Below are 23,677 nucleotides of genomic sequence, written 5' to 3' on the forward strand. Positions count from 1 at the left end.
CAAAACACACATCAAAAAAAACCCAGTCTTATTGTAAGCTTTACTGAGATTAACAATTCAGAAATAGTGACACTAAAGAAAACCACCTTAAGGATATATGTTTTAATCTATTTATCTCTATCTATCTATATATATGAATGGATATGTAGATAGATAAAAAACAGGTACATGTTAGATTCAGTATTTGTCCTTTCCCTATCAAAAAATCACCAGAGCAACTCGTTTCTCCATAATACTCACAACAAGTTTTTCTCTATATAAACTATACTGAGAAAGAAAGAGTTTTTTATTAGTAATTTGGGGAATATTTTAAAATTATAAATGAATTGAACACTGCCTGGAAGTTCTAAAAGCTGAAATACTGGTATTTCAGTGAAAGGGTGAGAAGCAGTTCATACATATTAATTCATGGACTACTTAACTCTGAGGCTAAGGATTAAATTCAGATCATATTATTAAAAATGAACTTAATCTTCCCATGAATATTTGAATCTTACCTTGAACTTGTACAGAACACCTGTCTCTGGCCTTTTCTCTCATTATTTTAGGGATCAAAACATCTTTTTCAACATGTCTAAGATGCTGATCTGGAAAAAAAGATCTTTATTATAGTAAAGTCTCAGTAAATCACAGGATTAGGAAAAAAATAAGCACTCCAGTCATTTAAAACAAAAAATGCGTGCAAGTCATTTTTTAAATAATTCTTACCATCTGATAAAATTGTGATTATTTTAGTCACTAAAAATTATTCTAATAGTGTTATACAACAACAAACTATGAGAGACATAGGTGATATCTTTCTAAAAATTTCTGTAAACTATACTGCAACACTTACTTGGTAACATATCCCAAGTAGACTGATCAAAATTAAAGTCTAAATCACCATCCTTAAATTATAATCCACAAAAAAAGTATTAATACAGATATCCAAGGATAGATGAAGAGATGCAAGATTTAAAAAACAAATGAAGTTTTTCTACCTAGTAGTTAAAAGTAGCCTAAGAAAGAAAGAAGCAGCAGAAGAAAAAGTAGAACTGTAGGTTCATATCCAAAACAGTATTGTGACATTTCTGAGCATTGTAGATACAACTTCCACCATGAAACTAAAATGGCAAACTGAATGACTGGTATGGCATCTCATCTGCTTCTTAAATGCTGAGAAAGCTCTAAAAACAAAGTGTAAAAATCCCCAATGAAAATAAAATGACACAGAATCTCTCAAAGGCAAAAGGCAAGTGACATCACATTAAAGTAAATCACCATTAATTCCACAGAGAACCCAGGAAAAATTGATATCAAAAGTGAGTGTTGCTCCATGCTTTGAAGCAGTAAATAAGAGCAAGAAACTAGATAATGGTTGAAATACTTCAGTACCTGCGCCAAAAGGTCACTCCTCTGGTATCCCTAGACCACGGATCTCCAAAGCTCAGGAAGTTTTCCAGTATCTGGTGATACTTAGGAAATGTAAGATCCTATACTCTAAACTCTTTTTGGTACTTAATACAAGGTATGTTATTCCCAATAACTTCTGACGGCAGGCAGCTATGACCTGAGATATACATATCTCAGAGGACAGAAGAAGACAGCAGGGCAACTCAAAATGCAAGTAAAAGAATGAAACATTCAAGAATCACCTTAATTTTATGAAGGGCAATAAAATGGAAATAACAAGTCATAATAAAAAAGTAACTAACTCCTAAGAGAGTTAAATGAGTTAAAGGAAATAAGGTTTTAGAATATCTGTAATAAACATACTGAGGCAAATAAAAAGACAAGTCCACAGAAAGAAATAAAACATGGATTATCTAAACGGACTTGATGAAAGTCTGAAGCCCTCAATTTTAAAAGCTTGAAAAAAAGGAATGAGACTCAGATGTATATTATGTCTCACTGGCAAAATATGAATAAAACAAGATAAGAAAAACATAACTTGAAAGTTCTGAGAATTTCTTTATATTTAAGACTACTAAAGTCAATGAAGCTACCCATGAACAGAAAGGTTAAACAAATTTCAGATATATAGAAACAAAAATGTTTACCTCTTTCAAACTCAACATAAAAAGAAATCACTTCCTTACTACTATTGTTGTACAACCACTAAGCAAATACAGTATATGTAGAACAATAAAAATTTTATTATGTTTAGGAATCTATAGGGCAGAGGGACCTCATCAGGAAAGACTTAAATGACTGATATTGATTTCAACATCTGAAAAACCTGGAAGTGGAGTATATACTTCCAAAACTATTTCTTTCTTCATGCATAAATCTTATATCTAGGCTGGAATGGCCTACAGTCAGTTAAGATTGTAAACCAGATCACTTACACATTGCTTCTTCATTTGGTTTAACTTCTTACAGTTCAGCAAGTAGGTTATAAGAAAGGACAATTTGAGAAGGAATATCTGGAGATCAACCAAGTGAAAGTCATATGCTTTTTCTGACCTTGTCTTATAAGCCACAAAACATCATTCCTGCTGCATTTTATGATTTCATTCAAGTGAAATGAATGACTTGATTCATTCAAGTCATTAAGAATAGCCCATATTCAAGTTAGGGTGGGAGCAGAGAAATGGTAAGACTCCATTCTTTGTGTCAAGGCCACATTATAGAAGAGTATGAGGGATGGGAGATAATGCTATAATCCCTGAAAAAACAAAATATACCACAGAATTCATAGAGAATATACTCTGATCAAGTAAATATGAATCCATAATGCATAAATGTAAAACAAGGAAAACATATGAGAAAAATGTACATTTAAGTTTACATTTTAAAACTATAAAGTACTTGAGCGATATTATCAACTATCTTGACCAAACTAATATTTAGAGAATATTCCACTCAATAACAGTAGAAAATTTACCAAAATAAAACAACTTTGCCTATGAAACAAATCTCAGAGCCAGGGAGTTAGCTCAGTGTTTCCACCTCCTTCCTCACTAGCACAAGGTCTCAAGTTCGATCCCCAGTACCAAAAAAATCAAAAAATAAATTTCGGTAAATTTGAAAACTTTCAAGTCGTACAAAGGTACATTTGCTGACACTAATTTAACTAAATAAGAAATCAGTAACAGAAAGATTTCTAGATAATCTCCAAATATCTATAAGCTAAAGAACACATTTTAAAATACTTCATGGGTCTAAGATATCAAAAGACAAATTAGAAAATATTTTGAAATGAATGAAAAAACACACATATCAATATTTTGTGTGATGCCCCTATTACAGTACTTACAAGGAAATTCGTAACACTAAAAGCCAAGAGGAAAAAAAAAGAGAAAGTTCTTGAATCAACTTAAGCTTCTACCTTAACAAGAAAAAAAAAAAAGGGAGCAAACAAAGGAAATGATAAAAATCAAAGCAGAAATCAATGAAATAAAAAAACAAAGCAAACAAAACAACAGAAGTACTGTAAAGTGAATGAAACTAAAACTGATTTTTTGAGAACATTAAAATTGATAAACCACTAGCCAGACTAATCAGAAAGGAAAGATAGGTCACAAATTTCAAACATGAGAAATGATGAACATTTTAAAATGATAAATAGGAAATATTACATACAAACTTAGGTTAATAAGTTTGACAACTAAAATAAAATGGACAAATTTCTTAAACTACAAAATCAATCAAAATTTGCTCAAGGAAACATGGATACCCATTATATAGCTCTATATGTATTTATAAATTAAAAGTATATTTAAAAGAAAAATGATAGGCCCTGACAGCTTCCCTCATGACTGAATGAATATTTAAGGAAAAAAAATCAATTCCAGACAAATTCTTCTTCCAGAAAATTTCTCTTAGACCACTTTACCCTGATACCAAAACCAGGCAAAGATATAACAAAAAACTGCACTCTACTATCCTACAGATGTAAATACAGATGTAAAAATCTTAATAAAAGATCAGCAAAGTGAATCTGGTATATACATATTACTAGATTAATAAGTGTAAGTATATATACTCATTCTAAAATTCTATGTATGTGTATAGATACACACACACATATACACATTATATAAAAGATAATATTTCACAATCAAGTTAGGGTTCATCACAGGACAGCAGAGTTCACTTAACATTCAAAAACCAACAAGCATAAGTCATCATATTGTAACTGAAAAGGAAAAAAGCTTGGTAATCACAGACAGAGAAAATACACTTGACAAAAATCCAACATTCACCCCTAATAAAAATTCTTACTAAAGCAGTAAGAGAAAAAACTTTTTCAACACGACAAACAACATTTATAAGAAAAAGCATACAGCTAAAATCATCTTAACGATGAAATACTGAATATTTTCCCCTAAGATAGGGAATAAATTAAGACTGTTCTTAGCATTTCTATTAAGGATTATTATACTGGATGTTCTAGCCAGTGCACTCAAGTAAGAAAAATAAATAAATAGCGACTACATTATAAAGGACGAAATGAAACTGTAGCTATACAAAGATAAAATGACTGTCTACTAGAAAATTCGAATTTACAGAAAAGCTATTGCAACTAAGAAAATTTATCAAGATTTATATATATATATCAATATACAAAAATCAAATAGAAATGACACAGGGAAAAACATCAGAGAACTAAAAAATAAATAAATAGAAATTATCTAATTTCAAAAGTTATTCAGAAAGTAAAGAAATAACAAAAGAAAACAGAACAACAAGAATGATGAAGGAGCAACAGGAAAGGTACATTAGTATTTTGAGGAGGGGTTAAAGTTCTTTCTGAGAAGCAAAAATTATAGTATTATCAATGTAAGCAGAGGTAATATGAAAAAAACTACATCAAGGAATAGGGTGAACAATTTTGGTGGCAAAAATTCATCTACATTATACTTACATAGTAAAATTCTGATGACAGAAACTTTGATAAACTATGCATGCCTATTGTAATTGCCAGGGCAATCACTAAAAAAAACCTAAAAAAACCCCTAAGATTTAAACTCAAAAACATTATAGATAAATCTAAAGGCATATTAAAATTTGAAACCAAATCTCTCTGACCATAACGGTATCAATTAGAAATCAACAACAGGAAGACAACACTTGGAAATTAAAACACACATTTCTAAATAACTTATAGGTCAGAGAAGTGTCAAAAAATTAAAGAATATTTTCATTGACCTGAATAAAATGAAGACACAACATATCAAACTTGTGAGACAAAGCTAAAGCAGTACTTATGTAAAACTTAAGAGCAATAAATGCTCATAGTAAAAAAGAAAGTCTCAACCAAGAATCTAACCTTCTATTGGACAAAACTAGAAAAAGGAAAAAAAATGAATTTCATGTAAGAAGAACATGAAAATAACAAAGAACAGAAAGCAACAAAGTTGACAACAGAAATATAAATGAGGTAACCTGAAGGTTCTTTTTTAAAAGATGAATAAAAATGGCCCAGGTGGCTTGATTAGTAAATTCTTCAAAATATGTAAAGAATAATACTAACTCTATAGTCTCTTCCCAACACATCTTAAGAGACCAATATTAAGTATTGCCACTTTACAAAAATCAAAGACAGTATTTACAAAACACACACACACACACACACACACACACACACACACACACACAGAGACCGGTATCAGTCATAAACACAGATCCACACATCTTGAATAAAAATATAAGCAAATCAAACCCACCAATGTATCAAAAGAAAAACACAACACAACTAGGTTGGATTTATTCCAGCAATACGAGGCTGGTTTACTAATCTAAAGTTCAATTAGTATACTCCATCTTATTAATATCCTGGAAAAAATTAAATTATATAATCATATCAACTGATGGAATAAAACACCCAAACAAAATTCAACCTCTTGGTAAACTAGGAATACAGAGAAATGTATTTCACCCAATGAATAATTTTATAAAAACCCTCTAGCTAACATCATACTGTGTGGTAAAACACTGAAAACTTTTCCTGTAAGAATATGAACATGAAGTAAAGATGGATAAAACTGGTGCATATAAATACTGGTGAAAACTGAAGGCCTATAATTTAGTTGATACTTTTAGTTTTGGTATTGTTCTACAGTTATTTGTCACCCCTAGGAAAATGTGTGAGAAATACATGAAACTCTATATATACTGTAATTTTTTGTAACTTCATCTTCAGGACTCAGTTAGGCAAAAAAATTTTATACATGATTCTTAATACATGATCCATAAAGGAAAAAACAAATCAGTGAATAAGACTTCTTCCAACTTATAAACTTTTGGTCTGGGAAAGGCCCTATAAAGAAGATAAAAAGACAAGCCACAAAGAAAAAATATTTGCAAATCTCATCTAACAAAGGACTTAATATATTATATATATAATATATAGATGGAAAATATACCATATAAAGAGATGCTCAATATCATTAGCCACTATAGAAATTCAAATTAAGCTACAAAGAAATACTACTAAATATCTATTAAATGGATAAAAGTTTTAATATATACTGTCAAGAGCTGACAAGGATGCAGAATCAATGGACATCTTACGCACTGCTGCTAGGAACAAAATATGTTACAGAAACTCTAGACAATAAGTATGCAGTTTCGTATAAAGTTAAATATACTTACCATACAATCCAACAAACACACGTTTTAAATCTTACAAAAATGAAAACTGTGTTCATGCAAAAATCTGTAGACAAGCTTCACTGTACCTTTTATTACTTTGGAAGACTGAGACAGGAGAATTGCAAGTTTGAGCCTAGCCTGGGCAACTTAGGAGGATCTTGTCTCAAAATAAAAAATGAAAGAAAAAAATAAAATAAAATTTAAAAATAAAAAATAAAACATGAAATGGCTGGGTGTAAAGGTCCTGGATTAATTCCCAGTACCATTTTTTTTAAAAAAAGGACCAAACCTGGAAATTATACAACACTATTTCTACAAGTGAATGAATAAACAATAGATTCATCCACACAATGAATATTACTCAGCAATAATAAAAATGAAATTTTGATATGCAACAATAACCTGAATGGGTTGAAAGGGCATTGTGCAAATAAAAAAAATAATCTCAATGGTTATGCATTATATGATTGCACTTATATAATACTCTGGAAGTGACAATTACAGTGATGGAAAATGGATCACTAAAGGTGAAACTATTAAAGGGTAATACAAGGGATTTTCTTTGTGATAATGGAACAGCTCTGTATGTGGATTATGGTTATAGTTACTCAAATATTTACATACAATAAAATGTCATTTAACAATAGAAAAAAATACATTTAAAAACTGTTGAAACTCATCTAAGATATGCATTCAAGTCAACAGTATTAAGCCAAAGTCAATTCCTGGTTTTCTTCTTAATAGTGAGTCATAAGCAGTGTGTTCCAACCTTTCCAAAAGTCTTTGCCCTAAAAAGCAACTTGTGAGACTTTTTTTTTCTAATGTTACCCTATAAAATAAACACCACACATACATTGTATATATTTATGTACTGCATATATAACAGTGACTTATATTAAAAGAATAAGATTTCACCTCCCTCAATATCAAGTTTTGTCCTTTTGAGGGCAATAGCCTGGTACTATGTTTATATAAGATAATAACATTAGAAAAAACTGCAGAAAAGGTAAAGGATAACTGTCTCTAATTTTTTATATTAAATTACTACAAAATAAAGTTATGCTTTTTTAAAATATAAGAAAGAACAGACCTAGAATAACCAAAATATTAAACTAAAAGAACAAATTTGGATGACCGACAGCAAATGAAAAGTTTCCTGCAAAGCTACAGCAAATTGCTGTAATACTGGCATAATGAGGATAACCAAATAAAATAACTTTACTAAAACAGGAGTCCAGAGTGCTTCCACATATATACTATCAATTTTAGACAATGCACCAAAGCTAGTCAATTAAAAAATAAAAGTAACTTTAATAAAGGATGGCAGAGATTACACAAATATGCAAAAAAATTAAAAATCAACTGACACCCTACTTTACAGTACTCATAAAAATTAATTTTCTATGGATTACAAATGTACGTACTAAGACCATTAAAACAAAAAACGAAAAAGTCAATTCCTTCGAGCAAAGATGTAAAGAGAATATAAGGTACTCAATAGAAAAGAAAACATTAGAAATGAGATTTCATCAAATAAAGTATCTTTTTTTTTTTTCAGTACTGGAGATCGAACTCAGGACCTTGAACTTGAGAGGCAGGCGCAGCACCACTGAGCTACATCCCTGGCCCAAACATAATATCTCCTATTCATCAAAAGACACTGTTAAAAAAAAATTGAACACAAGGCACAGACCAGGAGAAAAAGATATAGATATACAAATACAGCCATAGACATGTAGATCTGACATAGAACTTGAGTACAGAGTATATGAAGAACTTTTACATACAATAACAATAAAATTGGACAAAAACAGAGAATGAACATTTCACTAAAGACATATAATACATACACAAAAAGGTGCTCAAAATTATTATTCATTAAGAAAATTCAAATGAAACCCATGATATCATTTCACAACTACCTGAATGACTGAAAGTAAAAACAATGGCAACACTAAATGATGGAGAGAATGTAAAACAACTGGAACTTTCAATAATTGCTGGTGGGAGTGTGAAATGATAAACTTCTTTGGAAAACTGCTTGTTGAGTTATAAAGTTAAATATACACTAAACCTATGTTCCACTCCTAGGAATACATTTGCCTAAGATAAATGAAAATGCTATGTACAGTTTGTACAAATCTTCTCATGAAAGCATTATTTATAGTAGCCAAAATTACTTAGGAATAAAAAATATTATTGATACAGTAGTATTATTGCTAACAGTAGTATTAAAAGACTTACCATGTATGAATTTCAAGAAGTCAGACACAAGAGTAAACACCATGATTGAAGAACATGCAAAAATAATCTATAGTGATAACAATTAGAACAATGGTATCTATGGGAGTTGAAAAGTATATCCTCTCCTGGGTGTTGTGATTGAGGTATAATTTATAAAAACTTACTTAAGGGCCGGGGATTTAGCTCAGTGGCACCTCGCCTGCCTCACAAGCGCAAGGTCCTGAGTTCAATCCCCGATACTGAAAAAAAACTCACTTAAGATCTGTACATTTCATTGGCCATTTATCTCAATTTAAAACAGCTTAGGTTAAAAAAATCCTAGACTCATAATGAGATTGTAACATATGTAACAGAAATTAGATAATTCAGTGGACAAAACGTCTTGATTATCTCTTTAAAGATACTGTTTATCTTTCATTAAATTTATTTCTATTGATAAAGGTATCTTCATATAAATAACATGCCTCAATTATTTACTGCTGACATATGGGTTCAATTTTTTATACTTTCTTTATAACCAGGACAGTCCTACTTAACTCTCTCATTATTTTAGTAATCTGACAATAGATTCTCTTCCAATTTCTATGTAGACAATCTTAAGGAAACTTTTGCATCTTCTTTTTAAATTCTATGACTATGATTGAAAATACTGAATACTAACTAGCAGGAGTCCTGTGTTGGATGCTCAAATTTTGTTCAGAACATTTTCAATAATCTTTATGTTGAAATTTGCCCAAGGGTTTGCTCTTTTATCTCTGCACTGTTTTGGTATCAAAGTTACATTTTAGAAATAATAAATTGAAAAACTTTCCCTCCCTTCATATTCTTCAGAATTCTCTATACAGGCTGAGCATTCCTTATCTGGAATGGGATGAGAAGTATTTCAGATTTAGGATTTTTTTTTTTTTTCAGATCCTGGGAAACCTGCACAGACTTCATCAGCTGAGCATCCCTAAAATATGTAGTTTCACATTTCGAGTTTTGGAGCATTTTAGATTTTCAGATTAGGGAAATCAACAGTATAAAGATTATCAGTTCCTACAAAATTTGGTAGAAACCACCTGTGATGGTCTGTTTTATGGGCCAATTTGTATTATCTATAGCTCCTAATTAATTATTCAAGGAAACACTAACCCAGGTGTTGCAGTGGAAGTGGTTTGTAGACTTATGTAAAGGAGATTACCAAAATAATTGGGTTCAGAATAATTCAGTCAGTCGAAAGGCCTTAAAAGCCAAGCCTTAATAATTCTACTTGCTAGCTTCAGCTCAGCTCCTGACCAAGAGATCCAAGCCTACTCTTGCCCATAGCCTGCCTTGACCCACATTCCAGGCCCCCAGTCCCCGCAATCACCTAAACCAATTTCTTGCAATGAATCTGTTAATATACAGATACAGACATATAAATAGAGATATATAGACCTTTATCTCCTATTCGTGGTTTCTCTGGTGAAACCCTGATGCTCCACTTCCCACGAGTTTATTTTGGGAGTGTGTGTGTTGTGTGTATATGTGATATATAGATACAAAGAGAAAATACTGAGTCAATTTGCTCTATCCTAATTTTCACAGCTTATATTAGGGGTAGAAAAACTTTCTGTTAAGAACTAGACTGCAAATATTTTATATTTATATATTTTAAACAACCCTTTAAAATGTTAACTAATTATTTTTGGTTTGCCAGCCTCACCAGATTTGGGGCACAAGCCAGTTACTGTGCTACATCATCAACTGCACTTTCTCTTTTTTCCTAGTTCTTCCAGAAACTGATGAGATCAGAAAAAGAACACTGAGCTTAAAAGGAAGTGGAAATATGGACGAAGAAAAAAGGACAACTCCAAGAGAGGTCCTACAAGAGTGATGGGACCTGAAGAGAATGAGGAAAAGGGATGACTGAAGGGGCGCTCCCTGTCCTCTGGCTCCAAGTGAAATGAAGGGACCACTTATAGAGATGGAGAATACAAAACAAAGACTAGGTACTGTTGTAGACAAGATGAATTCAAAATGCTTATGAGAAATCTTATCCAGTGGAAAACTAATGTCTACTTAAAAACGAAGTAAAACTAGGACTATTTCCACACATTCTTTTTCTCCTTGTTTATAGTATAAATCATAATTAGATATCAGTAATTAATGTAATTACTGAATAGGCTCAAATTAATACAGTGATATATTGATCTGTTTTAGAAAATCAATTTCAAAGTTTTACCTCTTCATTTATATAGTTTTAACTGATACAATTTATTTCTAATGTGCCCTTATCAGTCTACTCTTTGCTCTGTTAATCTTGCAATGGTCTTAGATAACCAAAGATTATTTTTCTGGATCAATTCTTTGAATACAGATATGGCTTTGTAATAGCCATTTTTCACAAATAAAATAGAAATTTATCTTTGTTATAAACTCTAACTTATACTATTCCATCAAACACATTTTTTAAATGGCTTGCAACAATTCCTTCTGACCAATTCATTCTTCTAACACCTCCTAGGGCAAAAAAACAATTCTAGAAGTGCATGAATATTGATTTCAACTTTCCAAACTCTTGGTGTTAAATCAAAAACAACACTGGTAAAAATTTATAAATTTTGTTAAAGATTTCTCATTTGGTAGAATATCAACCACTAATTATTAACTAATTATAACTGAATACATATTTCAAAGCTATCTTTAACACTATAAATATTATGTGTATGGCACTTTTTATTCATAAATTACAAACTGAATCCCTTAATGTCAGTGTCATATATATACATGTTATATATTTATACAGTAGCCTGCCAAAAAAATCCAATTTTGAAAGTTTGCTAATATATAGTCACATGAATTTATACTAAGATAAAATATCAGGATAACACTACCAGGGAAAATTTCCAAAGTTCTATAATTTCTCAACATTCTATCATCACCTGAAAGTCAATTTTCACCTTTTCCACTGGTGGTATCTGTTAGCTCAGATTTTGCTTTGGGGCTCATATGTTCTTGCACTACACCAGAACTATATTATAAGGCTACTGACAACAGCACTTGATAAGAATCCACAAAGATAACAGTGAAGCAAATCAGAGTATTAAAGAATCTTTCATAGGAAAGAACATGACATCTGGAGGGCCTTTTCAATACCAAAAGTGATCTGATATAACTAACCTCGTTGTTACTTAGATTAATGCCAGGTTTCTAAAAAGTTTCGTAGTTGCTCTTACTTGCTCCTGAAAATATCTCCATGCTACTGTTCATTTCTAGATGAAAAACAAAAATGCTTGGAATAAATCTACAAAGCTATTCTCATTAGCAATAGCTTCTGTCTTGAAGTACCTCTCTTTTACTAGCTACCAAGAGTCTGAAAAAGCAGGGACCAGTCAGATCATCATGTACAATGTAAGATCACTAATGTCAACATTAGCTCCTATATGCTCCATACCCAAAAGCCAGACAGACTCCAGCTCTCCGTCACAAAGATAGGAACACTCATAACCAGATTTTCACATTCTTACAAGCTTGTTCACATCTTCTTGCAATAAAATGTGGAAAGGGGTTTAGAGAGGTCTTACACTGGGAAAATTAAGACAGTGGGAATCAGTCTTCTTCATACCTTTTTCCCTTCAAGCCATACTTGAACTGACAAAACAAAGGGAAGTCAATAGTAGGAGAGATTTTCCCCCTTACTACTCCAGCTACTTCCGGCCGAGAAACAAGTTGATGGGGGCAACAATGAATCTCATGTAGTCTTCATAAAGACCTTTCAGGTAAGTATTTTGGTTCTACTTTTCAGATCAAAAAAAAAAAGTGGAAACTCACAGAAGTAAAATTTCCTAAGCCTCTCATGAACTTTAGCCATGTCAAGATCATGTAACCCAGGTCCCAAATCTTACACATGGGATAGTGGCCTATAGAAGGGGACAGACAAAGTTAAGCAGGCTTCTGCAGTTAAAGCGTGGGAACAACCCTTACACTCAAAGACTGTGTGTTTCAGAACAAGCAAAATTTAAAACTTCAGTGTTCATTTTTGACCAGAAAATAAAATCAAATGGAATTCTAATTCTACAATGAAAAAAAAAACCTTTTAAAAAAGCAAGAGGAACAATTTGTGAGGTGGCTGAGAAGCATCTTCAAAGACAAAAAACATCAAATATTGGGTCAACTGGCAACAATCTAGTTTTTTATAAATTTAAACTTTTAAATATGGAAATTACATAAATGAGGTAAATGTTCTTATTTCTGCTTAGCTTTGGGGTCAAATACTACCTATAAACCACAATAATGTGCTTCATTTGAACTTCTTTGTCCTATCAGCTTTCACTGTTGATAACCACCTCTTTCACACTAGATGTGCCCATTTCCCAACAGCAACTATCTCTGGGACCTCAGATTTTGCAGATTACTAGGTGTGAAAATTTCCTCTTTCACCCACATTACCTTAACAAAGATGAGAATAAGAAAGGACAATAAACTGAAAATATACCAACGCAGGAAATCAACTTATGCAATAACTTATGCCAAATTTCGAAATGTGCTGCAAACTCCATTATAGCCATAATTTCTTAAGTGAACTTATATGTTTATTTTATTTGAGAATATCTTTTCCTACAAGTGCAATTTCCCAATGGTACTTTGTTTTATAAAAACACTTTTATGGGGAACAGAAGATGTTTGATAAAAGAATAAAAGACAGCTTGCCCATGGCCTACTTACCAACACTGTATATTGCCTAAGTGACTTACTTTTCCCCTCGTTTAAATTTAGAAGATGGCAGAATACTGTATATCTCCACTGGTTCTTCTTCATCTTAACAATATTTCATAAAATTTATTTTAAAAATATGTACTACTTTGATAGTGGGTATAATTATTTTTATATTAAAAAGTTATTCATTTCATAGACCCGATCTTTGTTCAAATCACATCATGTTTCTTAGTAGGGCCACAGTTTATTCAAACATGAAAGCCAGATCCATAATACATGGAGAAAACTGAGTAGTGTTTTCCAAGATAATCACCTATCACCCTCATCAGATTATCTCTGACTAAACTTTGGCTGAAATTTGTATTCATTTTATCAAGTATTTATCAAAATGAGGATATTAAAAATAATTTATCATAGTATCTGAAGGCAAGCTTTTAAGCAGTTTCAAAAATATTTTCAACAATGGTAACAATACTCAAAAATGTATAAAAGATGCAAAGGTAATTAACTACTTGGGTTACTCTTGAGCCAATCCCACAAGCTTCTATCTTTAAAGATGTCATTTATGATATCAAGTTGTCGATGCTCACCTCCAAATGGGCTCCGCTCACATTTTCAACTTACTGTTAATTCCAAATCCTACCTACCGGTATCTCAATCTCAAAATTTCTACAATTTGAAACTATCTTTTTTATCTGCAAAATCACCCTACATTTATATAGTATGCAGAATGAGCACAGTAAACATTTGTAGAAGAAAGGAATAGTGAAAGGAACTGTCCTACAAACATCATCCCCTTTAGAAGCAGGTAAATAAACAGGGCGCAAAGCAATACTTTAACATTACCCAGAAACTGGTAAAAATGCCCATTCAATCTTCTGTCTGTTCCATCTTCTAACTCTTGTATTTCATTATCAAAATTTACTTAAAATCCAATTCAACATTTTTTCATCTCAAAGTTCTTGGCCACAGCACCCAAAAGTGATTTCTTTTTCTAACCATGAGATTTTACTTGCATCAATTCTATCACTTTAATCACATCTGAATTTATAACATGTCACATCACACTATCCAGTCTTCTGCTAGATCAACAGTTGCTATGGAATGAACTGAGTTCCCCACCTTCCCCAAAAGTCACATGTTGAAGCCCTAACCTCCTATGTGACTGTACGTGGAGACAGTGCTTTTAGGAGGTAAGTAAGGTTAAACCAGGCCATAATGGTGGGGCCCTAATACAATAGAATTTGTGGCTATATAAAAGGCAGATACTCCTTCATTCTCTACCATATGAGGACACAGAGAAAAGAGGCCATCTGCAAACCAGGAAGAGTCCTCCCAGCAACTAATTAGCTGCCATTTGCTCATGGATTCCATAGCTTCCAGAAGGGCAAGAAAATAAACTTCTATTATTCAAGCTACCTAGTCTATGTTCTATGTGCTGCCTACTCTATAGTGTCTAGTTATGGCAGTCTGAAATTGCATAAAGGGTTTTGTACAAGTTGTTAACCTTTCTGTACTAAAAACCACCACCTGAGAAGGTTTTACAAAATTCTGATGCTTGGCCCCATCCAGCCCAGTTAAATCAGAAATGCTAGGGTAAAACTCATGTATCAGTATTTTTTTTAAAAAAACTCTTAAATAATTCTAAAATGCAGGTAGATTAAGAACTACTACAAGAAACAATTAAGTTAAATGAGGCAAGAAACTGTGTCTAATTCTTTGCAATTTCCCCAATTTCTGGTACATGATAAAACTTTAACAAATAACATTCATATTTAAGAAATTTCAGTATTTGACAGTCATAGATACTCTGTGAACAAATACTTACTGGGCACCTATCATATATCAAACACTAGCGTTCATACATACTGTAGTAATATAAGCAAGCTTCCTTATTTGGCAGCATAAACACTTGTAACTACATTCTCAATTAATCATGCTTAAATAATTAACATTCTTTGATGCCTAAAAATCTCCCAGTAATGGTTTTTTAGTAAAAACACAATGTTAAAGTAAACACCAGATCTTTAAAAACTTTCCCATTAGTCTCTTTACATTAAAATGTGAAAACAGGGAACCTGTGGGGGAGAAGGTCAATTTGGGTATCAACATTATTTGGGCACAATTTTGTTTAGTTCACATATCAAATACTAGATAATATTTCTCAACTTTATGACACCTGTAAACAGAGATTTCTACAAATATCCTATTAGTATCCTTAAAATTAAAAACACTAATTCAGTTAATGAAAAATAAAGGTGTTTTGTTTTGTTTTGTCTTCCTGTGAACCTTCTGTGCTGAGTCAGGAATTCCTTGCAATGACATTCGAAATCACTGAAGTTTCAGGCTTTAAAGAAATGTTAGCAGATACCTGATTTACTTGATTTATGTTACTCTCCCAACCTCTCAAACTTCATATTATGCATTTAAAATCAATTAACGGCAAAATCTGAAACAAGAAGTCAGTTCTACTAACTGCCAAATTTGGGAATCTACAACAATGTACTGCAGTAGTGGTGGACAATCTCCTACTGTCTAGGCCTATCCTTTATAGTCATCTGGCCCCTAGTAAATTTTAAAAAGTGAGATTATATGAAAAATATTTACTGTTTACTACCCAGGTTGAATCTTCTCATTCTCCATGTTTTTCTTCATTTCTGAAGTTACTTTATTACCTAAAGACACATCACATCTGTAAATTTCACTTTATTTCCCGAGAAAAAACTCTAGATCTAGAAAGAAATACTATACAATTTATGTGTAATTTTTGGTGGATTTTTTAAAAATTCCAAATATTTAAAAAAATGTTTGAAAGACTTGAGAGTAGTGAAAATCAGGGAAAGCCTCTTATGAAATCAAATTTAAAGAAGTGAACAAGAATTAGATAGATAATGGGGAGGAAGAAGTGGGAAAATCTAAAAAAAAGGAACAGCATGTGCTAATGGTCAAGAGACCAAACAAAGGCAATTTGGCCTATTTTAGGTACATTTTAGGCCAATGTTATTAAAACCTTCTGGTCAAAATCCTGTATACTTTACAGAATGTAATACAGGTGTGCATATACCCCTTCTTATCTGACCTATCATTGCCTAAACTTTCACTATCCAAACTAAGATTCTAGTTAGCTTCAGAGAAATTATTTGTAGGACAGAGCTGGTACCCCTCTATGGCAGAGAATGTTGGAGCATTCATCCTGGCAGTTTTCTCATGGGCATGGTACTCCCTTGGCTTTCCCTGCTGCTGCCTAGCTTCCAAGTTTTGCAGTAACCAGAGACTGATGACACAAAAGTCCAGCTCCCTTGCATCAAGGCACAACAAATTATATACTTTGTGGTGCACCATCGATGACTGTGCTGAAATTAGCCTCCCAAGAAACTACTTCTGCTTCTTCCTCTCCCCTCTCCTGATTCCCTTACTCTGTTCTCTTTTCCCCTAAGAACATTCCATTAATAAAACATCCAAGTAGCATCCAGACCTAGGGACCAGATTTGTTCTCTAATAAATGCCTAAATAAAAAGAAACAGGGCTCCTAAAAAAATTCTAATCTAATGGATGGATGAAAGTAGGTACAAGATAAGCCAGTGATACCTTTAAAAAAAAAGGAAATGCTTTAAAATTGATGGGAGCATATTATACTGCTTCAGAAACTTGCTTTAAGGAATTCTTACTGGCCAAATCTGAGAAAATTTGGGTACAAAAATAATTATGTACATTAATAAAAGTATGAACCACTGAAAACATAGGACTTCATAAATTCTAACCAATAATACCAATAAAAAAAATCCATAAATAGGTGACTAGAAAACAAAGTGGCCTCTTGCTTACAGCAAAATGTCAAAACCCATCTAGTAATTGAAGAAAGTGTGCAGAGATAGAAAACCATCAATTTGAAACCATCATGGGAAATACTAAATCAAGTGAAAATGACCAAGTGATGCCAAATTTAAAAAGAACTTTATGAAGATATATACATAGTCTTAAGTCGTTCCCACAGATTATGTATTAGTTGCAAGAGGGGAAAAAAGTAGCAAAGATATGGAACAAAACCAAGCATGGGTGATCCAAAATTAATATAATCTACAAGAGACAGACACCATGTGCCTCCAGATACGAGATCATGACAAAGATACATCATCACTTATGCAGTATTCAATTGAGTGGGCATAAACTTGATCTAATCCAAAAGGAGGCCAAAAATATATGATGGAGGAAAGAAAGCCTCTTTACTATGGTGTTGGGAAAACTGGCTATTCACATGGAGAAGACTGAATCTAGGCTCTTATCTCTCACCATGTACTAAACAAAAATCAAAATTGATCAAAGATCTAAACATTAAACACATAATCTGCTGGAAGATAATATGGGGGAAACTCTTGATGATAGAGGATTAGGCAAGAACTTTGTGAACAGAACCCCAATTGCACATAAAACAACATCAAGAATCAACAAATGGGATCTTAACAAATTAAAAAGCTTCTGCACAGCAAAGGAAACAGCCAACAAAGTGAAGAGCCAACTACAAAATGGAAAAAAAAAACTGCCAACTAGTCCTCAGAGGACTAATATCTGGAATATATAAAGAACTCAAAAAATTAGACTCCCCTAAATAAAAGAACCGATTAAAAATGGGCAACTGAAATGAATAGATATTTCTCAGAAGGAAGTACAAAAGGCTACACGAAAAAATATTCAATATCTCTGGCCATTAGAAAAATGCAAATTAAAACAGTGAGATTTCATCTTACTCCAGAAAGATTGGTCATCATCAAGGAGTCAAAAAACAACAAAATGCTAGCGAGGCTGGAGGGGAAAAAGGAACCCTTCTACACTGCTGGGAATATAAAATAGTACTAACAACCATGACGGAGATTCCTCAAAAAATTAAAATAGAAATTCTGTTTGACTTAGCTATTCCCTTTCTAAGTATTCTCACAAAAGAGCTAAAGACATATTACAGTGATACACGCATAACCATGTTTATAGAAGCACAATTCATAATGGCTAAACCTTAGAAGTGGCCTATATGTCCATCATCAGATGACTGGATAAAGAAAATGTGGTATTTATACACAATGGAGTACTACTATGCCGTAAAGGATAAGTTGAATCATGTGTAGGAAAACAGATGTACCTTGAGACCATAATGTTAAGTGAAATAAATCAGACAGATTAAATACTGTATGGTTGCTCTTATATGAGAAACCCAAAATATAAATAAATAGCAAAATAAAAGACAGACAATAGGAAATAGGGAGATAGATCTTTTGCAAAGGGGAAGGGGACCAAGAGATGAGGGAGGCAGTAGGGAGGACAGGGGGTAAGATTAAAAAAAAAGAATAAAGAAGTGTTATGTACATGAATCAACTACCCAGGAAGAATGCAGTCATTATGTACTGCAAACACGTACTAATAAAATAAAATTGCCAAAAAGCAAGGAAAGTTCTACTTGTTACCACTTAACTGAAAACGTGCAGTGTCTTTCTAAGATAGAATTCAAAGTTCTTGATATTGTTCATGGGGCACGTCAAGATTCACAACTTAAAGTCCTCTGCCATGGCATATACTCCTCTTTGATCTCAACTCTTCTATCTTATGTTCTTTGTTAAGCTATTTTTTTTTCTTATTTCATCAAGCAACCCCTCAAAGTTGTTAATGTAGTGAAATAAAAAATTTATTTTCTATCGGAAATATAGTTTAAAAATATACAAAATGCAGAAGTTAACCACTTTTTTTAGTTCTGAGCTACCAATGTAATTCATGTCTAAAAAAAGATACAAAAAAAACATAATGCATGTCTAAGATACTGAAAAGAGAGGCAATAAAAAAAGCAAAACTTTTCCACTCAACTCCATAATCTTTTACATAACTAATCACAATGCTCAGAAAAAAAATTCTTCAAATCTGATTAGATGTGTAACTTAAAAAGTAAAACTTTCCACTAAATGAATGCTAGTACCCTTCAAGCTAACCTATCCACAGCCCCATAGGAACCACTAGAAGAACCCCAGCAAACCAATTACTCCACATGCTGCCGTAGTGACTTCCTCCTACGACACATACACTTAAAACACTCACTCATGAAATATCTTGAAGCTCTTCATCCCATTTCCACTTGAGCCCTATCAATGCCCCATCTTCCTCCACTTATCAGATTCCTAGAAACAAACACCAATTGAGAAGACACAGATGGACACAGACAGACACAGACACACACACACACACACACACACAATTAAAAGAACTTTCCTTGTACTATCACCATCCCATTTTGTAAACGTAGAGAATGAATCCAAACTGACAGACAAAAGAGAAACCTCCTACCCTGCTAAAAAGAAGGAAGGCAGAAAGAAGAAAGGAATCACTGCTACTTAATAGAGAAAACAAAATATCTAAATTATCAGGCCCAGGTTTATGTCATAATCAACATCAGAAAAGTCACCTGGAACACTGAAATAGGCAAAGGGTTAACTGGATGTTCTTTCAGTACTTTCGATTAATGGACTATTTTACAACTTGTTGGGCCAGAGGTTAATCTGTAGACTTTTGTCAAGTAGAAATAATTCTGAGCCAGAGAAAAAGACACTCTCAAAGTTAACTTTCATGCATTATTTTTTATCTAGGGCACCATTCTATGAAACTGAGTACTAGCTTCTCAAATGCTCTTTGGACTAATTTTCATATCTTACTGGTATCCTCACTAATTAATGAGTTGAAGAAAATCTTCAACACATATTCATTCTATATTTGTATGAGTCATAATTTTACCTGTTGGAAAATTATACTAATTAAGATGTGTTATATCCATGTACCAATGCCACACAAGGAATGTAAACATTATGTATGGCAAACATACTACTACTACTAATAATAATAAATTAATGAAAAGAAAAAAAAGCACTAATTTTTAACATTTGTTTCTATAGGTGACAATAGCTTATATGAATTTAAAAACTTCTAAAATTTTAATTACCTTAGTTTGACTAGATTTTTAATATATACAATAATTGTAGAAAGAATTATAAATTGATAAACACTGTAACAATAAGACTACCTATGCTTAAGTCTAATTATAGGAGAATGAACTACACTATAAATTCTTGTATCATTACTATAAGGTCAAAGGTCCCATTTATGGCTAAAAGATATAGGGAGAATTTCCTCTAAGAGTACGAATTGGGCTGGGAAAAAAACCTGAAGGACAAATTGGGAGAGTTCAAAACTTTGCTTCTCCTCTATTTTGTCTGCACATGAGAACTGTTTATAAAGTATTTTAAAATACTGTAGGCTTGGGCCCTAACCCAGACAAATTAAATCTGAGAGTACAACTTAGACATCAGTATGTTTTAAAAGTTTAATCTATCCTCACAGCCACTTTTCCTAGATGTTTTGGACTCTCTCCAGCCTCTGCAAACTATAATACAAATAGTGAATATAATTATGGCTAATTAACCTACAAAGATTGTTGTCATTACCTCTACATTACCAAAAGGAAAATAAGTAAAAGTACACATAAGAATTAGTAAGCTGTATCTGCATTTCATTTTTTGGGTTCAGATTTTAAGAAAAGATATTTTTACTAACTACAAAGTTAGTTAAAAGGTGCTTCCAAATGAAAATCAAAGTTATATAAAGATCTCAAAAATGTAAGCAAATGGAAAACAGATTTTGCTCTATAAACCTCATCTGGCATAACTACTCATCTACTTGGTATGGGAACAATACTACTTTGGACTGAAAAATGCTGTAACATATCAAAATGTAGACCTAAACTTACCAAAGCAAACTTGAAATTTTTTATAAAGCTGGTTTTAACACAGTATATTTTGAAAGTTTGATGAACAAAGGCTAAGAAAAAAACTCTTCCCAACTTGTTGACTACTTTCTTACTTTCCACTGTTTCCAAACCTACTTTTGTCAAACTTCCCAATGGACTTCATGTTGTTTGATTTGACCATCACAATCCACTCAGTTGGTGAAGTAAAAAGCCTAGGAATTATCCTTAATTCTTCCTTTTTCTCACCATCCTTATCTAAGGCAACAGCAGGTCCTGCCAATTCCTCCTCCAAAACATAAACTGGCACCTTTTATGTCTTTCCATCTTTTCTAACATCACAAACATATTTGGATTGGGCTGCCACACTTATCTCTACACCTGTTCCCTATTTTCCACTCCTGACCCCTCTTTAATGTATACTGCTACTGAAACCTGGGTAGCAAAGATAAACCGATTGTATTACCTCATCACTTTCTTTAAAACCCCTAACGCATTTTGATATTATCAGAAAAAAAAAAATCCCTGCAACATCAGGGTACCCCGCTCCTACCCACTTTCCCAAATCTTTCTTAAGGCTCTCCTCCCCACTCTGGCTTGAAGTCCAGTCAAATATTTTCAGCATTTGCACAGGTTTGCAGTACATAATATTTACAATGCTTGTGTAGAGTTGGTACATGTACCAAAAAAGGGGATCAAGATGTAGGTGGAGGAGCGAGGGAAGAGAAAGGGAATGAAAAAGAATTAAGATGTGTTTTATATATATATATTCCCACAAGGAATGTAAACATTATGTACTACACACATGTACTAATAAACTAAAATAAAAAAATATTTTAAGGATTTGCTACTTCCATACTTTTTCCTAGCTCTTCACACAGCCACTTCCTCTTATCCATCAGATTCCAGTAAGTGTTACTTCCTGACAGAGCTCTTCAATTTTTAAAGTAGTCCTCCCTTCACGATCTACCACACCACAGTGCTTATTTTCTTATAAAGTTTATCACATTCTATGAGTATATGGGTATATATGGGTGTGGGGAAGGGGTGTTTTCTTCCTACTGGGAGGATGGATCTTGTTTGTCCTATATGCCAAGAGTCCCTAAACCCTGGGCCATGGACTACTACCAGTCAATGGCCTGTTAGGAATGAGGTGGCACAGCAGGAGGTGAGCTGCCCACCAGGGAGCTATGCTCACCTGCATTTATACCTGCTCCCCATCACCTGCGCTAACACCTGAGCTCTGCATCCTGTCAGATCAGTGGCAGCATTAGATTCTCACAAGAGCACACACCCTACTATTAAATGCATACAGAAGGGATGTAGGTGGCACACTCCTTATGAGACTTTAATGTCTGATAATCTGAGGTGGAGCTAGACGGTGATGCTAGTGCTAGGGAGCAACTGCAGATACAGATTAACATCAGCAGAGAGGTCTGACTACACAGAGACCACAACAAATCGATTGCTTGCAGACATATCAAAACCCTATTAGTGAATGGCATGTGTCAATTAAGCTACATCTGGTGGCAGGCTTCACAGTGACAAGCTCATGTACTTCAATTATACAGCAGCAAACGGTGGCAGACTTTTAAGTCAGAATTCAACATTCATTCTAGTTCATCCTTGGCCCACTCATTTTATTTACAACTTCCACTGATGCCATTTTTCCACTGGGCACTTGGCTCAGTCACAGTTTGGTTGAGTGCACAAGCTAACCTTACCCAAAATGAGTAAAAACAAAACTTCAAAAACAGGTCTGTTTCGCTGCCACACAGATTGGGGACAGCTGCTACATGCCATCATTTCCTAGGCCCCAAAACAATAATGGCATATGCTGGGCCCTCAACAAGTTATTTGCTTAACTAATGAATACTAAAATGGTGGCATAGTCTATAGGACTAAACTGAAAATGAAATCACCTGGATTCTAGCCAGACATGGCTCTGTATCTCCACAGGTGCCTATGTGGCCTAGGGCATGCTACAAAATAGGAGTTAAAAAGTAACTAAAAGAAAGCGGCACCTGCAAGTATGAGGGGTTTTCTCCCCTAATTGTCTTGTGTCTTAATTCAGCATGGACATATGGAAGTCTTTAACCTCTTGAGTCTAAGTCTTCTCATCTGTGTGAGATTAACGTTCACTTCCATTTCAGAAATACCAGAATCATATGTAACTCAACCAGAACATTCCCTAGCCACCCACTATTTACATCTCTTCTTCCTCCATGAATCAAAGAACTTGAAACCAAATATGACACAGGACATCTTATTAGCTAGACCTTTGCTCGTGACTTTACCTTTTTCCCAGTTGAAACCACTGCAAATTATTCCCTTCAAAGCCCAATCGTTTCCTGCATCATCTAGTCCAAAATTGACAGGATCATTATGTATTCCAGAATTCCC

The 23,677-nt window shown here is 33.2% G+C and overlaps 1 protein-coding gene across 3 annotated transcripts in view; it reads right to left on the reverse strand.

Annotated features, from left to right (window-relative positions):
- Positions 1-23,677, reverse strand: part of Cmc1 (C-X9-C motif containing 1) — a 70,943-nt gene that overhangs the window by 46,015 nt on the left and 1,251 nt on the right. For 2 of the 3 annotated variants that reach the window (XM_004857811.4, XM_087181439.1), the window contains exon 2: positions 498-587. The exons of the other annotated variant lie outside the window; for it this stretch is intronic. In XM_004857811.4, the coding sequence (XP_004857868.1) occupies positions 498-587 (90 nt within the window). The remainder of the gene's footprint in view (positions 1-497; positions 588-23,677) is intronic. 3 annotated transcript variants of the gene reach the window in all.

This window comes from Heterocephalus glaber, unplaced genomic scaffold (assembly GCF_053883595.1).
Source record: "Heterocephalus glaber isolate CG9 unplaced genomic scaffold, H.glaber_assembly_v1.0 deba00001472, whole genome shotgun sequence".
NCBI classification, from domain to species: Eukaryota; Metazoa; Chordata; class Mammalia; order Rodentia; family Bathyergidae; genus Heterocephalus; species Heterocephalus glaber.